This window comes from Podarcis pityusensis, assembly GCF_964106645.2.
Source record: "Podarcis pityusensis genome assembly, chromosome: 10".
Taxonomy (NCBI): Eukaryota; Metazoa; Chordata; class Lepidosauria; order Squamata; family Lacertidae; genus Podarcis; species Podarcis pityusensis.
The window spans coordinates 46,973,623-46,987,392 of NC_138035.1; the positions used below are offsets into that span (position 1 = coordinate 46,973,623).

General features: G+C 42.9%; 1 protein-coding gene across 19 annotated transcripts in view; it reads left to right on the forward strand.

Moving 5' to 3' along the window:
- The window catches only part of GRIP1 (glutamate receptor interacting protein 1), a 332,684-nt gene that overhangs the window by 315,076 nt on the left and 3,838 nt on the right, over positions 1 to 13,770 (forward strand). For 12 of the 19 annotated variants that reach the window (XM_081022294.1, XM_081022292.1, XM_081022288.1 and 9 more), the window contains 7 exons: positions 39 to 178; positions 769 to 954; positions 6,382 to 6,538; positions 9,726 to 9,828; positions 9,981 to 10,025; positions 11,813 to 12,046; positions 13,007 to 13,153. In XM_081022294.1, coding sequence (XP_080878420.1) covers positions 39 to 178; positions 769 to 954; positions 6,382 to 6,538; positions 9,726 to 9,828; positions 9,981 to 10,025; positions 11,813 to 12,046; positions 13,007 to 13,153 — 1,012 coding nt within the window. The remainder of the gene's footprint in view (positions 1 to 38; positions 179 to 768; positions 955 to 6,381; positions 6,539 to 9,725; positions 9,829 to 9,980; positions 10,026 to 11,812; positions 12,047 to 13,006; positions 13,154 to 13,770) is intronic. The other 7 variants (XM_081022289.1, XM_081022298.1, XM_081022302.1 and 4 more) reach the window with 1 other exon arrangement.

A 13,770-nucleotide genomic window follows, 5' to 3' on the forward strand; every position in this document is an offset into this window, starting at 1 on the left:
TACTGAACTTTCCATGTTTTATTTAACTCATGTTTCAGGACAGGTGCAATTCATATCGGAGACCGAATCTTAGCAATAAATAGCAGCAGCCTGAAAGGAAAACCTTTGAGCGAAGCCATACATTTGTTACAAATGGCAGGAGAAACAGTCACCTTGAAAATCAAAAAGCAGACAGATGGTGAGTGTTGTGTCAGGTATTTCACAGGGGCCCTTTCTACAACCATCAACAATGCATACGTTCATGAAAATGGTATTTGGGTCATTGGAACACAGAAACAAATGCACAGGTACAAGAATGGTTCAAGAGAAGCACTTCAAGGTCTACGAGATATTTGCAGTCACCAGTGCAGTAATGGAGTCAAACAAAAAGAGAGTCAATTATCTCTTTACAACAGTAGTGTTACAGTCAAAATCTGGGAAGTAATAAACTACTCATTTGGACTCCTGTGGGTCATTCAAAGAAAAAAAGAAAAGTATTAAGTAACAAACCCTACACAGAAATGAACATTGAACAAAAAGCAGAGGTACAGATCAGAGCCAAGCCCAAGTTTATGAAGGATGTAGACAAAGTGGAAATCATGAAATTACAACAAAAGGTTTTTAAAGCCATTATGGTGGGGGACCCAAAAAACCCACCCCCAGCTCATGCAGTTTGTTTCTCTTAGTTTTCTTGCTTGCAGAACGTCCCTCCATGCAAATGAAGCTGCATATCTATCTGATTTTCCAACAAAGTTTTAATCTTTTTTCCTACCATTTAATTCCTTTCAGCATCAAGTCCCAAGAAGTTTCCGGCCTCTGGTCACCTAAATGAATTGAGTGACGCTGAAGATGACACAGCCACCACACAGAAGCCAGGCAAACTGTCAGAAATATACTCCACTACCGTCCCAAGCGTAGATAGTGCTGTGGAATCATGGGATGGCTCTGGAATGGATAACAGCTATGGAAGTCAAGGTGGGTTCGTGCATATCAACCGGCACATGTAACGTGGGAAACCACTCCATTGGAAAACCTTCCAAGCCAACTTTGTTGTGTCTCAACTGTGCCGCCTCTGTCTCATTAAGACAGCGCCCTTTAGCACACACTGCTGCCTCTTGCATTCAGCTAACCTTGGTCTCACTCTTTCACGACACTGTGACAGGTTATAAAGCATATATCAATATACTAACAGCCTTCTGCTAGTTTTACTGATGTCTGAATAGCCAGTCCATAGCTCATCCACAGCTAAATGGGTTTATCCTTCAAGCTTAGATTAATAAAAGATGCAGAACACATTGAAGGTGTTCATTAATTTGAACATCTGAGGTGCATTCATTGTGATTTTTAAGCTGGCTATGGTAAAGATTTATTGTAAACTGCCAAAGGGGGAGCATAAAGAGATTATTCAGTGATTTGTTACCCTTTTGTTTCTCCTTCATCCCTTGACATTAAGATGTCAGAGGGCTTTCAGAATAATAACTGGTTTTAGGAAAGGTTTTGAAGGGAGGGGAGGAAGAACCAGAATGGATTTTCTTTTACCTCTTCAGAGATCCGTGCTTGTTTTTTAGTATTTCACCTTTATTTTGAGGACTGTCATTTAAATCTCAGGGTAAAACTTTGAGCCCTGGAAGTGCAGGTTTTTATAAACATCCTGGGTTGGAAAAATGAGGACTTCTAAAAAAATCATATTTTACATTGGAATATCAAACAGAGCACAATGGCATTCAAATGCCAACTAGAGAAGTCATTGTTTCAAAGATAAATATTCTCCTTCCCTTACACATTTTGCACATTCCTTCAGAAGTATTTTTGGACCCACTCACCCCGTAACTCTCTGCTGCACAAGAAGATGCAACGTGTTCTTGGCCACATGATCATATGAAGATCATAGAAACATACCTGCACACCAAGACATCTGAGCCACCAAGCTCATGAGAATTGCTGTCGCTGTGTCTGCATTAAGCCCCCTTCTGCTTCTCCATGTGTTTTGAGACACATGCATGGCAGGCTGTGAAGAGTTCCAAACAGATCTCTCCAACACAGCAGCAAATAAGTTTCAATATATGTAAGCGCAGAATGATGCACATCAGGGCAAAAGGACACACACTCCTAACTTCACATTCATGCTCAACTAGTTGTGACCATCTAGGAAAAGGATACTGAGGTTATGGTGGATTACTCAGTGAGAAGATCAACTAGCAGTAGTAAAAGCAACATATTCCATATTAAATAGTTTACAGAATGTATTGCCACAAGATGTTGCATTGGTCATTACCTTACATGGCTTTAAAGGGGTATTTGTGGAAGATAGGTCTATCTGTGGCCACTGGCCACAATAGCTCAATGGAATCATTGTAGCTCTTCAGGAGATGGAGAAATTGCTGGGTTAGATAGTGGGATGGATTGTTTGCTTCATGCTTTACGTCTGGAAAGATCTGATTTGTCACTATGGGAATCATAACGTTAGTCTATATAGACTTCTAGTGGAGTGGATGACCAAATCAGCTGCTGTGCAATGTTTATCTTCTGTAATAGGAAATGCAATAATTCTTTCTTTGTTGTTGGCATATGGGTGAACTAATGTTGGGCACTTTCAGTAATGATCTTTCATTTATTGCGTAGCTTGACACTGGAAGCAACTGTCATTTTCTCTTTTGCAAAGTTCCTTTGGAATCTATTTTATCCTAGCAAGAAAGAAAAATGCTCAAGTTTCCTCCTTAAACATTGTTAAAAGAGGGCAGGGGCAAAAGAGCTTGAAAGTCAAATACGAATACTTTGAAGCTCAGAACAAGCAACTAAAGCTATTCTTTAACAGCAGTAGTAGAACGAAACATCGTATGTAATGTTGGGTATCTGATTTCATGTCAGGAAAAATTCCCAGTTGTAAAAAATATATATTTAGCAATTTCATTTTTGCTAGACGTCGTGTAGTTAGTCTTTCCTTTGAATTCTACAAATATAAAATGTTGCTATATTTTTAATTTTTAAGAGCGACAATTTGATTTATTTTTATTTGTGTGCCAGAACTCACTGTTCTGCTGTCATTCCACATCCCTTCTGAGGAAGGCAAGTCTCAGCATGCAGCCATCATTTAGTTTGCACGACAGTAAACAGCACATGAATCACACACAATCCCTGCAGACCCATTTGTTCGTCTGTCTGAAAAACTAATGAAATATTGAGCTGTGAATATTTTATTAAACGAAAATAGTTCTGTAAAATCTCCAGGAATGGTCAGCAACCCATCATGGGCGGCAGTAGACGTTTTGGTTCAGGTCAGGGGAGGGGAGTGTACAAGCCTGGATAATAGAAATTCAACTCAATTCAGTAGTTCAAGTATAAGGTTGTGCATGGGCGAGGGGGCAACTATTAAGTATTTTTATATCACCTGCCCTGATAAATCATTAGATAAAAAAAGATTGAGGAGGGGAGGGTTTTTGTTTATCTCAAAATGACTACCCAAGAGCTAATTTCAAAGAACTCATGCCATGTCATAAGGTACGAAATGTGTTGATATCTACACATCTTAGAAAAGTGTGGCATTTCCCAAACTGTCAGTCTTTTGGGCAACTGCTGGGGCCTTTAAGCAAGTGCTATCCCATCGCCCCAACTCTTTTATGTCACCATAAATAACATCATACTATATATTGGTGAAACTAGCTGCATCTGTTGGGAAATTATGTACATAATTTCACCCTATGTAGTCTGATTGACTTTGTTAGTGTTGGCCTTCTTCTTTTACCCCTCCCGAAAGGAGTAAGTGAACTATTAACGATGTCATAAGCTACGTGACTGAAGCCGGTACCACTTGGTAGAAACTACCTTCATGCATTGTGAAATGGTCTGATTTGGAGTGGCCCCCTATGAAACAATAGGATTGTTTCACAGGGGGCCACTCCAAATCAGACCGTTTAATGTGGTCCAATTTCCATGGTGGTGACAATTTCCATTGCACTGAACTGGAGCTATGCATCTTGGATCTTGCATCTGAAATTATCAACTACCTTAGCAATAAAGTAAAGAGATTTTGAGAGAACCCCATTTTGGTTTGTGCAGATCCATGAATTTCTGCAGCCTTCCTTTATTGAGATACTATTGGTATATATAGCAGGCTTCCTCAACCTTGGCCCTCCAGATGTTTTGAGACTACAATTCCCATCATCCCTGACCACTGGTCCTGCTAGCTAGGGATCATGGGAGTTGTAGGCCAAAAACATCTGGAGGGCCGAGGTTGAGGAAGCCTGGTATATAGCCATTTTCATCTATTTAGACAGGTGGAAACTTATTTATTTGTCCAGTCCTTTGGAACCTAATGGTGTTGATACAGGTCAGAATTTAGTGCTGTTTTTTTATAATGGAGGTATGATTGTATTCTGCTTTGTATTATATTTTATATAGCTGCTTATATTGTATGCTGTGTTGCAAGCCACCTTGTGCACCAGTTTTGGGGAAAGGGTGAGGTATCATTGGCTCCACATATCACTACCTTACAGACTCACCTAATAATTGGGAAATGTGTAGTTTGAGGTTGACGTATGAGTGGGGAATAGTCAAATCTGCGAGCAGCCGAGTTGATGGATAGTTCCTGCCTTGTGCTGCACTAGATGGCTTTACAACCCTTTCTATACTGATCTTCTATTTTTCTCATTAAGTATTTAACATTGCATCAAGCCGACAGCTTGAATGAGTTACTTTAGTACAGCAGTTCCCCTCCACCACATACAAATGGGAATCCTCTGTTCTGCAGTCTTTGCTTTTAGTTAAACTGCCCTGAGAATATAATGTGCTACAGCCTGCACAGATCCTCTCAGGTATTTTGTCTATGGCCAAAGTTGTGTAAAGATGGAAGTGCTTACACTGGCAAGTCATTAGCATAGGAAGATGATAGTTTTCAAGACAGCTCATTATTTTATCTCACAGCTTATAAGAGCCATTATAAAAAGATGCCCTTGGTTTTTCACCTTGCTGTTTCCATTTCAGTTTTTGAAGTATTGGCTGGTTTCTGTCCAACTTTTCCTGTTCAGATTCAGTCCATGTCTTTTCCTAATGGAGATAAACTTAATACTTGCTAAACAGGATAACCTGATAACCATGTTCCCAGTACAGTGGTACCTCTGGTTAAGAACTTAATTCATTCCAGAGGTCCGTTCGTAACCTGAAACTGTTCTTAACCTGAGTTAAGCTAATGGGGCCTCCTGCTACCACTTTAGTTACTGGGGCCTCCTGCTGCTGCTGCCGTGCCGCCGGAGCACGATTTCTGTTCTCACCCTGAAGCAAAGTTCTTAACCCAAGGTACTATTTCTGGGTTAGTGGAGTCTGTAACCTGAAGCGCCTGTAACCTGAAGCATCTGCAACCCGAGGTACCACTGTAATCTGTAGTGCAAGTACAGTTTAGGTGACCTTTGTTTTGGTTGCCTTACTTAACATGATAGTGATATGGCCTATATATTTTTCCCCATATTATCTATGGTTTTTACATACTCCCAATTCTGAAGTATTCTCTGCTTTTCAGGATCCCCATCCTACCAACCACTCATTCCATAGCTGGGTGTAGAAGCTTGCACACCACAGCATGTTTTTACTGTGTGTGAGAACCTGTGATGGTAGTGCAAGGCTACTTTAGCAGAGATGCTTCCCTCTTATCTGTTCCCTAGCCCAGCAAAATGGGATACTACTATTGAGCCAGAACACTGCAAGCAGCAACTGGAGAGAAGGGGCTGCTCCTTATCTGCCCTTCACATGAATGCCTAGAGAAATATTACCTATTCTGTGTCCACAAGACTGCTAATGGATCAAATGGAGAAGTCTGCACCCTGTTATCAATTGCATTTCATTTATAATGGAGTGCCAAAATATCAGTATTTTAGGACATCACCAAAAAATGTAATATGTCAGCATTGGTTGCTTTACATCTCCAATGAATAATAACATGTGCAAATAAGGGGCTTTGGTGTTTAGTACCACCAAAATATATTTATAGAAACTTTCTTTTAAGCTCGTACAGAGAGTTTGTTGTGTGACATGCTGCATTCCCAGACTCTGACTTGTTTCTGCCTTGTTTCTTTGTTATAATTACTCTGCTACGAGTTCCTTGCTATCATCTATGTCAGGTCATTTCTTTATCACAGATTGAGAAGGCAAGGTGAGCTACACTTTTGAGACTCAGTGAAGAATTGGATGTTGGTTCAAATCAGTCTGTTTCCTAGATAATTCTGAGCAACTCTCATGGCCTCAGTTCCACATGCATGAAATGGGAACAAGGATGGCTTTAGCTCACATAATTGCTGGAAGAACAATGAAATAAGTTAAAAGACATTGTGTTATTAGGGGTGCAATGTAGTGTTATAAAATACTTTCTTCGTTTAAAGCATCACGGTTTTACAAATACGGTTAATATTTTAGGTCCCAATTATCAGGCTTCAGGATACAACTTCAACACATTTGAATGGAGGAGTCCAAAACAAAGGAGCAGTTTATCCCCTCCCAACAGGCCACGAACCAACCCCTTCCACAACACAGGGCTAAGTGATGATGAATGGGATAAACCAGTCGCAAGCAGGTATGTTTTGCGCCTGTTACTCAATTTATCTTTGCAGCAGCAGCAATGTTCTTTATGAGTACATACACCACTTGCCTGAGCTCAAAACACCAGTTGCCAGTTTATCCTCTCACTACTGAGATATTTACAGTTCATGCTGCATGAGATTTATTAGGTTAGGTTAGTGACATTCATGAAAGGTTATGATGCTGAAAGCAATACATGTGCACTCGGTGAAATTCTATGCATAAAGGATAGATCATTGGTTCTTGTTAATGCAACAATTAAACTGAAAATAGGTCCTTCCCCACCCCATCCTTTGACTGTTGTAAGAGTCTTTCGTTTCCCTAATCTTGCTCCACGCACATCAGCATTTGACATAAATGTAGTTTCATACACACGCATCTTTGTAGGGACTGGTTCTTCATTATCTATGTGTACTGTGGTTGCAATTTCTACATGGTCAGTATCCATGGTGCCCCTTTAAGAAAGGGGAGCCATGTGGGACAAGGGGATGAAGCAGCCCCTTAGAGCCCAACCATCTGGTGTGATCTCCCCTTCTGAAATGTTACCAATGACAATGCAATTCTTGTCAAGGCTTCACCCATCTTGGGGAGGCTCTGGCCAGGAAACGTTGTGTCTAACCAAGACAGAATAAGTCAATGGCTTGACCCCTTATTTTGCAGAGTAAGCAAAAGGCATGGAGAAGAATTTGCCCAAAGCACAGGTGATGGCAACAGATCCATGTTTTTATAGATGAATGGGGCAACAGACCCACTTTTCAAGTGGGTTGGGTACAACTTAAAGGGCTAAGGGGACACTTGAGTGTGAGTGCTGAACCCCAAACCCTCCACCAGGGATTTTGCTCCCAGTTAGGTTCACTTCCAGCATGGAGCCTAACTGAGATGTAAGCCCACCTAGGAGAAAAGCACTGGGGGGAGAGGGTTCGGCATTCCTCACCCACTCGCCCCACTGGCTCTTTAAATTGCACCCTATCCCCTGTGCAGACCCACTTTGAAGAACATGGGGTTTGCCACTGTCACACATAAGGTAAAGGTAAAGGGAGCCCTGACCATTAGGTCCAGTCGTGGCCGACTCTAGGGTTGCGGCGCTCATCTCGCTTTACTGGCTGAGGGAGCTGGCACACAGCTTCCGGGTCATGTGGCCAGCATGACTAAGCTGATTCGCCATTTACCTTCCCGCTGGAGTGGTACCTATATATCTACTTGCACTTTGACGTGCTTTTGAACTGCTAGGTGGGCAGGAGCAGGGACTGAACAGGAGCTCACCCCGTCGCGGGGATTCGAACTGCTGACCTTTTGATCAGCAAGTCCTAGGCTCTGTGGTTTAACCCACAGCGCCACCCGCGTCACTGTCACACATAGTTTGTGTTAAAAAAATCAATAGAACTTCTGTGCTCTGGTTCCCAGTTTACTTGCCGTACTTCAGAGAATTGCCTGACGCTGCTGGCCTTAGAAGAGTTTTGCTGTAACCCTCAGACAGGCAGCATTATTGCTAGTTTCTCCAGCTGACCTACAGTCTAATCAATAGTCTCAGAGAACACATGGAAAGTGTTACTAGCGATTACAGCGTGACTTGAATAATTCCTCTGCCCTCCCCGCCAAAACACACACACACTGTCCCAAACCATTATCTCCAGTGTCCTCGTGGGAAACGACTTGCTGCACTGTTTTTTTATCACTTTGGACTCATGAATCCATGATAAACCTAAAGGAAGGTGCCCTAGTTTGTCTCTGCTGATAATGAAGATGCTCAGTTGCAACTGAACCTGATCCAAAACCTGGGGTAAATAGCACTAAAACCCACACATCTGTTCCTCCAGCTGATGCCAAGTCAATCAGAAGCTTATTTTCTGAGTTAATGATTCCCACACATGCATCCAGAAATGGATACTAATTTTTCCCTCCACACGCAGCCAGTCTCTCTGCATGGCCTGAGATTTCTAAGCATTCATCTAGTTTCTGCTTGGTTTGGAGAACCGTAGGGTGCCGCCATATTGTTAGACTGACAGCAACTTTGGTGAGTGGTAGGTTGGATGCAAAGCAGAGGCATACTTACCCCAGCAGCCACATGCCAAGAAAAGTCCATGTGCTAATCTAGTGGTTGGCTAATGCACGTCTTGGGCAAATCTGGGCCTAGGTTCTGGCTAGCACATCTTAAAATGTGGATTGAAGGAATGGTGATCAAATATGGATTGATCCCCAATGGTGATGGGTGGGGAGACTGCACGTTTCTAATGTAAATATTTTACAGATATTGGGGGGACTGAACAATCCTGTGGCTGGGAATCTGCAGGCCCTAAGCTCTGTCCCTGATTTGCCAGCAGTTGTTCCAAATCACCCAAACCTTTCCCAGTTCTGGGAAGGCAAGGAGAAAACAGAAAAGGGAGCAATCTCTTTCCTGCCTTTTCCCTTCTCCCACTTGTCAGTAGGAGGGAAATTGCTTGTGCCAGATCCCGTCCTTGGATAGATTTCCCAAATGTTTGTAGCCGTTGCTACAGAATTGAGGGGTCCCCCTCCTCCATTGCACCTACACACCAACCAACACAACTCCATTCTATTTATGGAGATGCATAGACTCTACTTCTGCAGCAGAGCATAGGAGCCTTTGCACATGGAGGCATTTTTTTCAGCTAAGGCAGTGGATCTGGACTTCAGAAGAACCCCCCTGCCTTATCCTAATACCCCTCAGCCACTGAACCAGTGAGTGTGGGATTGCACACTAAATCTGCATTAGGTGAATTCGGGAATCTATCTTAAGTGTGGGAGTGGCAATTCCAGTCGTCACTGATAATTGTAAGGAGCGAGAGGTTATGCTGTTTCTTCCAGTTTAGTTTATGCGAACCATTAATCTTGCATCTTCCTTTCCCTCACAAATGTGCCTGCATGTGCAACCTCACCATTCATAGCAGCTCCTAAGCATGAATTGGCCATGAAGATTGCTGCAATAAAAGTAGGCCGGGGTTTGTGTGAAGTTTTATTTACAGACCCCTTGTAAATTCTCGGGTTAATTAAGCCCCCGTGTTGTGCGTCAGTAATCGCGCTCCTTCTCCACAGCCCTGTCTAAGCTTGCTTGCTTCCTGCCCATGCTCACCCTTAAGTCTGGTTTTGTTGCTGTAAACCATTCCTATGAAGTACACTGCCGTGTTGCCTTTGCCACTTAAGCAAACCTTTCTCTATGAATCCAGCTTTGCAGGTGCCCCCGAGACTGACCAGGAGGAAAATTTCTGGTCTCAAGCACTGGAGGACTTGGAGACTTGTGGACAGTCAGGAATTCTGAGGGAATTAGAGGTAGAAAAATAAATAAATCTTAATCCCGTCACAATATACCAATTTCTTTTTCAATTAACACTCATTTTTTTTGTTTTCCCCCCTCTATTTTTTTTCTAAGTTTGCATTAATCTCACAAATTCATTTTAAAGCTTTAACCCCCCTTTCCACAGGACAAGGCTGACAGGCGTCTGTGTTTGAGAAACATGACTCTCTTGGTACCTACCCTTTATGTTTATATTTTGCTTGTGCAGCTGCCTCCCCTGATTTCCCCCTAATCAAGCTGTTTTCTTTCATGGAACTGCTGCTGAAATGATACAAGCGTGTTATGTGTTCAAAAGCTTCTCCTGTGCTACTGCTGGCTGCACCTGTTTGCAGGCTTATTTTTCCTAGGCAGCAGCGCATCCCATTCTCTTCCAGCTGCTTTTTACACAAGGTTTCCTTGGCATGTATCTCTTGCAACAAAACTGAATCTGAATTAAGGGGAACATAAACGAAAAGCAACTTTGCGAGTTTTAAAATTGGGAGTCACCTGATGAGCCAAGACAACTGCAATGAATTCCACATTAACTTCCCACCTAGAGATTTACTTTTTTAAAAAAGACAACTCTTTGTTTAAAGTTGCCTGCATGTTCCTTAATTACACCAAAAATGAATATAACTTAAAATAGTTTTAACGTTTCAAAAGGGCAAGTTCTCAAAAATTTTCTTTTATGTTCTTTTAAATTCCTTGCGTTGCAAAAACCGGCAGAGTCTCATTTTCATTTTTATGTCATACTGAAGTCCCTTAGCAACCACAAGGAATGTGAATGGCATAGCTGGGTAAAACTCATGGAGCTCGAGTGGAATGCGCAGCCTCAGAATTATGGCTTCCGTATTGCACGTCTGTTTACTTTCATGTGGACCTGATCGAAGTTTAATTGCCATTCGGAGGAACGTAAGGGAAAGCTCTGTCTAAAGGCATGGTACCTCAGGCTTCTCTTGCCAAATTCCTTCCTGGCAGCACAGCAAACGGATATGGAAATAGATAACGGGAACAAATGTTTCAGTAGGTTGATAATTCCCCATTTTAAAGATGACATGGTGGGTTGTTTTTGTTGCTTTTTTTTAAAAAAAAGGTGAAAAATGAATTGGGCATTTGCTTGCCCTAATTGTGCTCAGCTGCCTCGTTGGCATCTCTGCGACCAGGAAGCAGCTGTGCAAAATTGTATTGCAGAAACAAGACCCTTGTTTCCCATCAATCCAACCTTGTTTGGACCCCTCTCAAAGCCGTTCACTTTTCAGTATTGATCAACTGACTGGCACTGTCAGTGAGCCCTACTTGCTCATGAACAATTGGGAGCTTGCTTTGAGCTCCTGTTTGCTCCTTCAGAGCCACGTCTTGACATCACGTAAGACGTCAGCAAATGGAGAAAGCCTCGCAGGCCAAATTGGGTCCAGTGCCAGATCTAAGTAGGCCTGCCAGTCAATTTCCCAAACCTGTGCTAAGTAGCCTTCCCATGAGTTCTCATCAAAGATATTGCTGCTTCTTTTGTTGACTTGCTTTGTTCTAATACCTCAGATCTGCAAAAATGCTGCCTATTGTAGCATTCATTATATTTAGGATAAACTAATTATGCATGTGCCAGGATTAGTTTAAATAACAAAATAGCTTTTAGGGTAAATAACTTTTGCCAGCAAAGATTTTTGTAGTCCACTTTCGTTCGGTGGCCAAGCATGACTACGGCTGGCCATTGTAACTCGCCAATTATAGAAGCTGTCACTCCCCCAGTCCCCCGCAGATTGGATAAAAATGTCATCCAACAACCTTTTTCGTCAAGTACATTTTTCAGAGGACTCCCACTCAAATTGTCCATCTATCCTCCAGCCATTTGCTGTGCTCTGAAGTGACTTGTGTTCTGGCCAAGACAACAGAATAGATGCTGCTGCCTTTAGTTACAGCCTCATCTTCTGGGTGTTTTTTTACTATGTCATGTATGATAAAAACTTTTTGTTAACGCTACAGGCAACCATTATGTCAGGGAGCACCATGAGTCTGAACCATGACAACCCGCAGCATCGCAGCCACCTGGGGAGACAAGCCAGCTTCCAGGAACGCAGCACTTCGAGGCCTCATTACAGCCAGACGACCCGTAGCAATACGTTGCCTTCAGATGTGGGAAGAAAGTCTGTAGCTTTGCGGAAGATGAAGCAAGAGATGAAAGAAATTATGTCACCAACTCCTGTGGAGTTACACAAGGTGAGTTGGTGCACCGTCCGGTTTCTCCCCTTCTGACAGTAATCTTGCACAGAGCAGATGACCGTCGTCTTCTTCTTCTTTGGTGATCACTCATGGCCGAGTAAGACTGTCTTCCATGAACGCAGTCTTAACAGTGAGTCTGTAAGTGATTGTGGCGGCCATTTTTTGATCCACACATCCTTCCACAGTGGGGATATAGGTTTCCAGGCAGGAGTTGATCACGGTGGGTGTTTGCCAAAACGTGCCTTCCTCTTAGCACGTTTCTCCCTTTCGTCCTGAGTTCGAGCATCCCAATTGGATGACAGTACTCCCTCTAATGCAGAGCTTTCCCAAACTTTCATGTTGGTGATAGCGAGGGGAAAGGTTCACTTAGCTTATTAAGCTGAAGGACGAGCATCCAAACTGGACCATAATACAGAGTTTAGACAACAAAGCAAAACAATATAATGAGCTACTCATTTCTTTGAGAGATGAAGAAAAGCATATTTGTTAATAGAAGACAATAGCAACATGGGACTATAAAACGGCGGGGATGGGGGCCTGTGGCTCTCTAGATCTAATGGGACTGCAACTACCATCATTGCGAATTGGTAGACATGTTGGCGAGAGCTGGTGAGAATTGGCATCCAACAACATTGGGGGGGGGGAGCACAGGTTCCCCACTCTTGCATTAAACGGCGTTTCTGTGCTCTGCTCTGGTTCGCCAGAAGCAGCTTAGTCATGCTGGCCACATGACCCGGAAGCTGTAGGCCAGCTCCCTCGGCCAATAAAGCGAGATGAGCGCCGCAACCCCAGAGTCAGCCACGACTGGACCTAATAGTCAGGGGTCCCTTTACCTTTACCCACACACTACAGCTAACTATTTGGGGGGAGGGGACATGGAAAGATGGAGCAGAACGGAGCTTCCATAATCTTTATAATGCAGACCTCAGATTATCTTTGCTTTCCCCTTCCCTACAGGTAACTTTGTACAAGGATTCAGATATGGAGGACTTTGGGTTCAGCGTCTCCGATGCCTTATTGGAAAAAGGCGTGTATGTTAAAAATATTCGGCCAGCTGGACCTGGAGATGTGGGAGGGTTGAAGCCATATGACAGACTGCTCCAGGTAAGAGTGAACCATACTAACATAGAAAAGCCGTATCAAGGGCATGGGTTTTTTTTGTAGAACAGAAAGCATTCTGCAGTCAAGTTCAGCATTCACAGTAGCGGAAACTGTATTTAAAATTCAGTTGCACAGCTAAGTTCAGCTCCCTCATTCATCGTGTACTGTGAACTGAATGATAGGGAAGACACACACACACACACACACACTCGATCTATGAATTAAGGGCAATGTATCGTAAAGACAATAATCATCAAATGCTGAAAAGCTGCAAGCCTAGGTTCACTCACTTGACACAAAGTCCTGTCGAACACAGTGGAACTTACTTCTCAGTAAACTTCCATAGATTCAACCTGCTTATCACGACTGATAAGCCTTGGGAATGAAGCAGCCTTGGTCATCCGGATAGACAATGAGCTTTTATCAGGAGAGGTGGAGGAGTGCAACCCTATTGATTACGCTGAATCTCTTAGCCACCACGGTATCCTCCTGGATCAGCTTCAGGGAATGGCAGTTGTGGGCAGTTTTGTAAGTGGTTTAGGTCCTTTTCGGGGACGGGATTGAAGTGAGGATCAGTTGGCCACTTGGCAGGTTGGCTGTGGAGGTGCCACAGTCTTCCA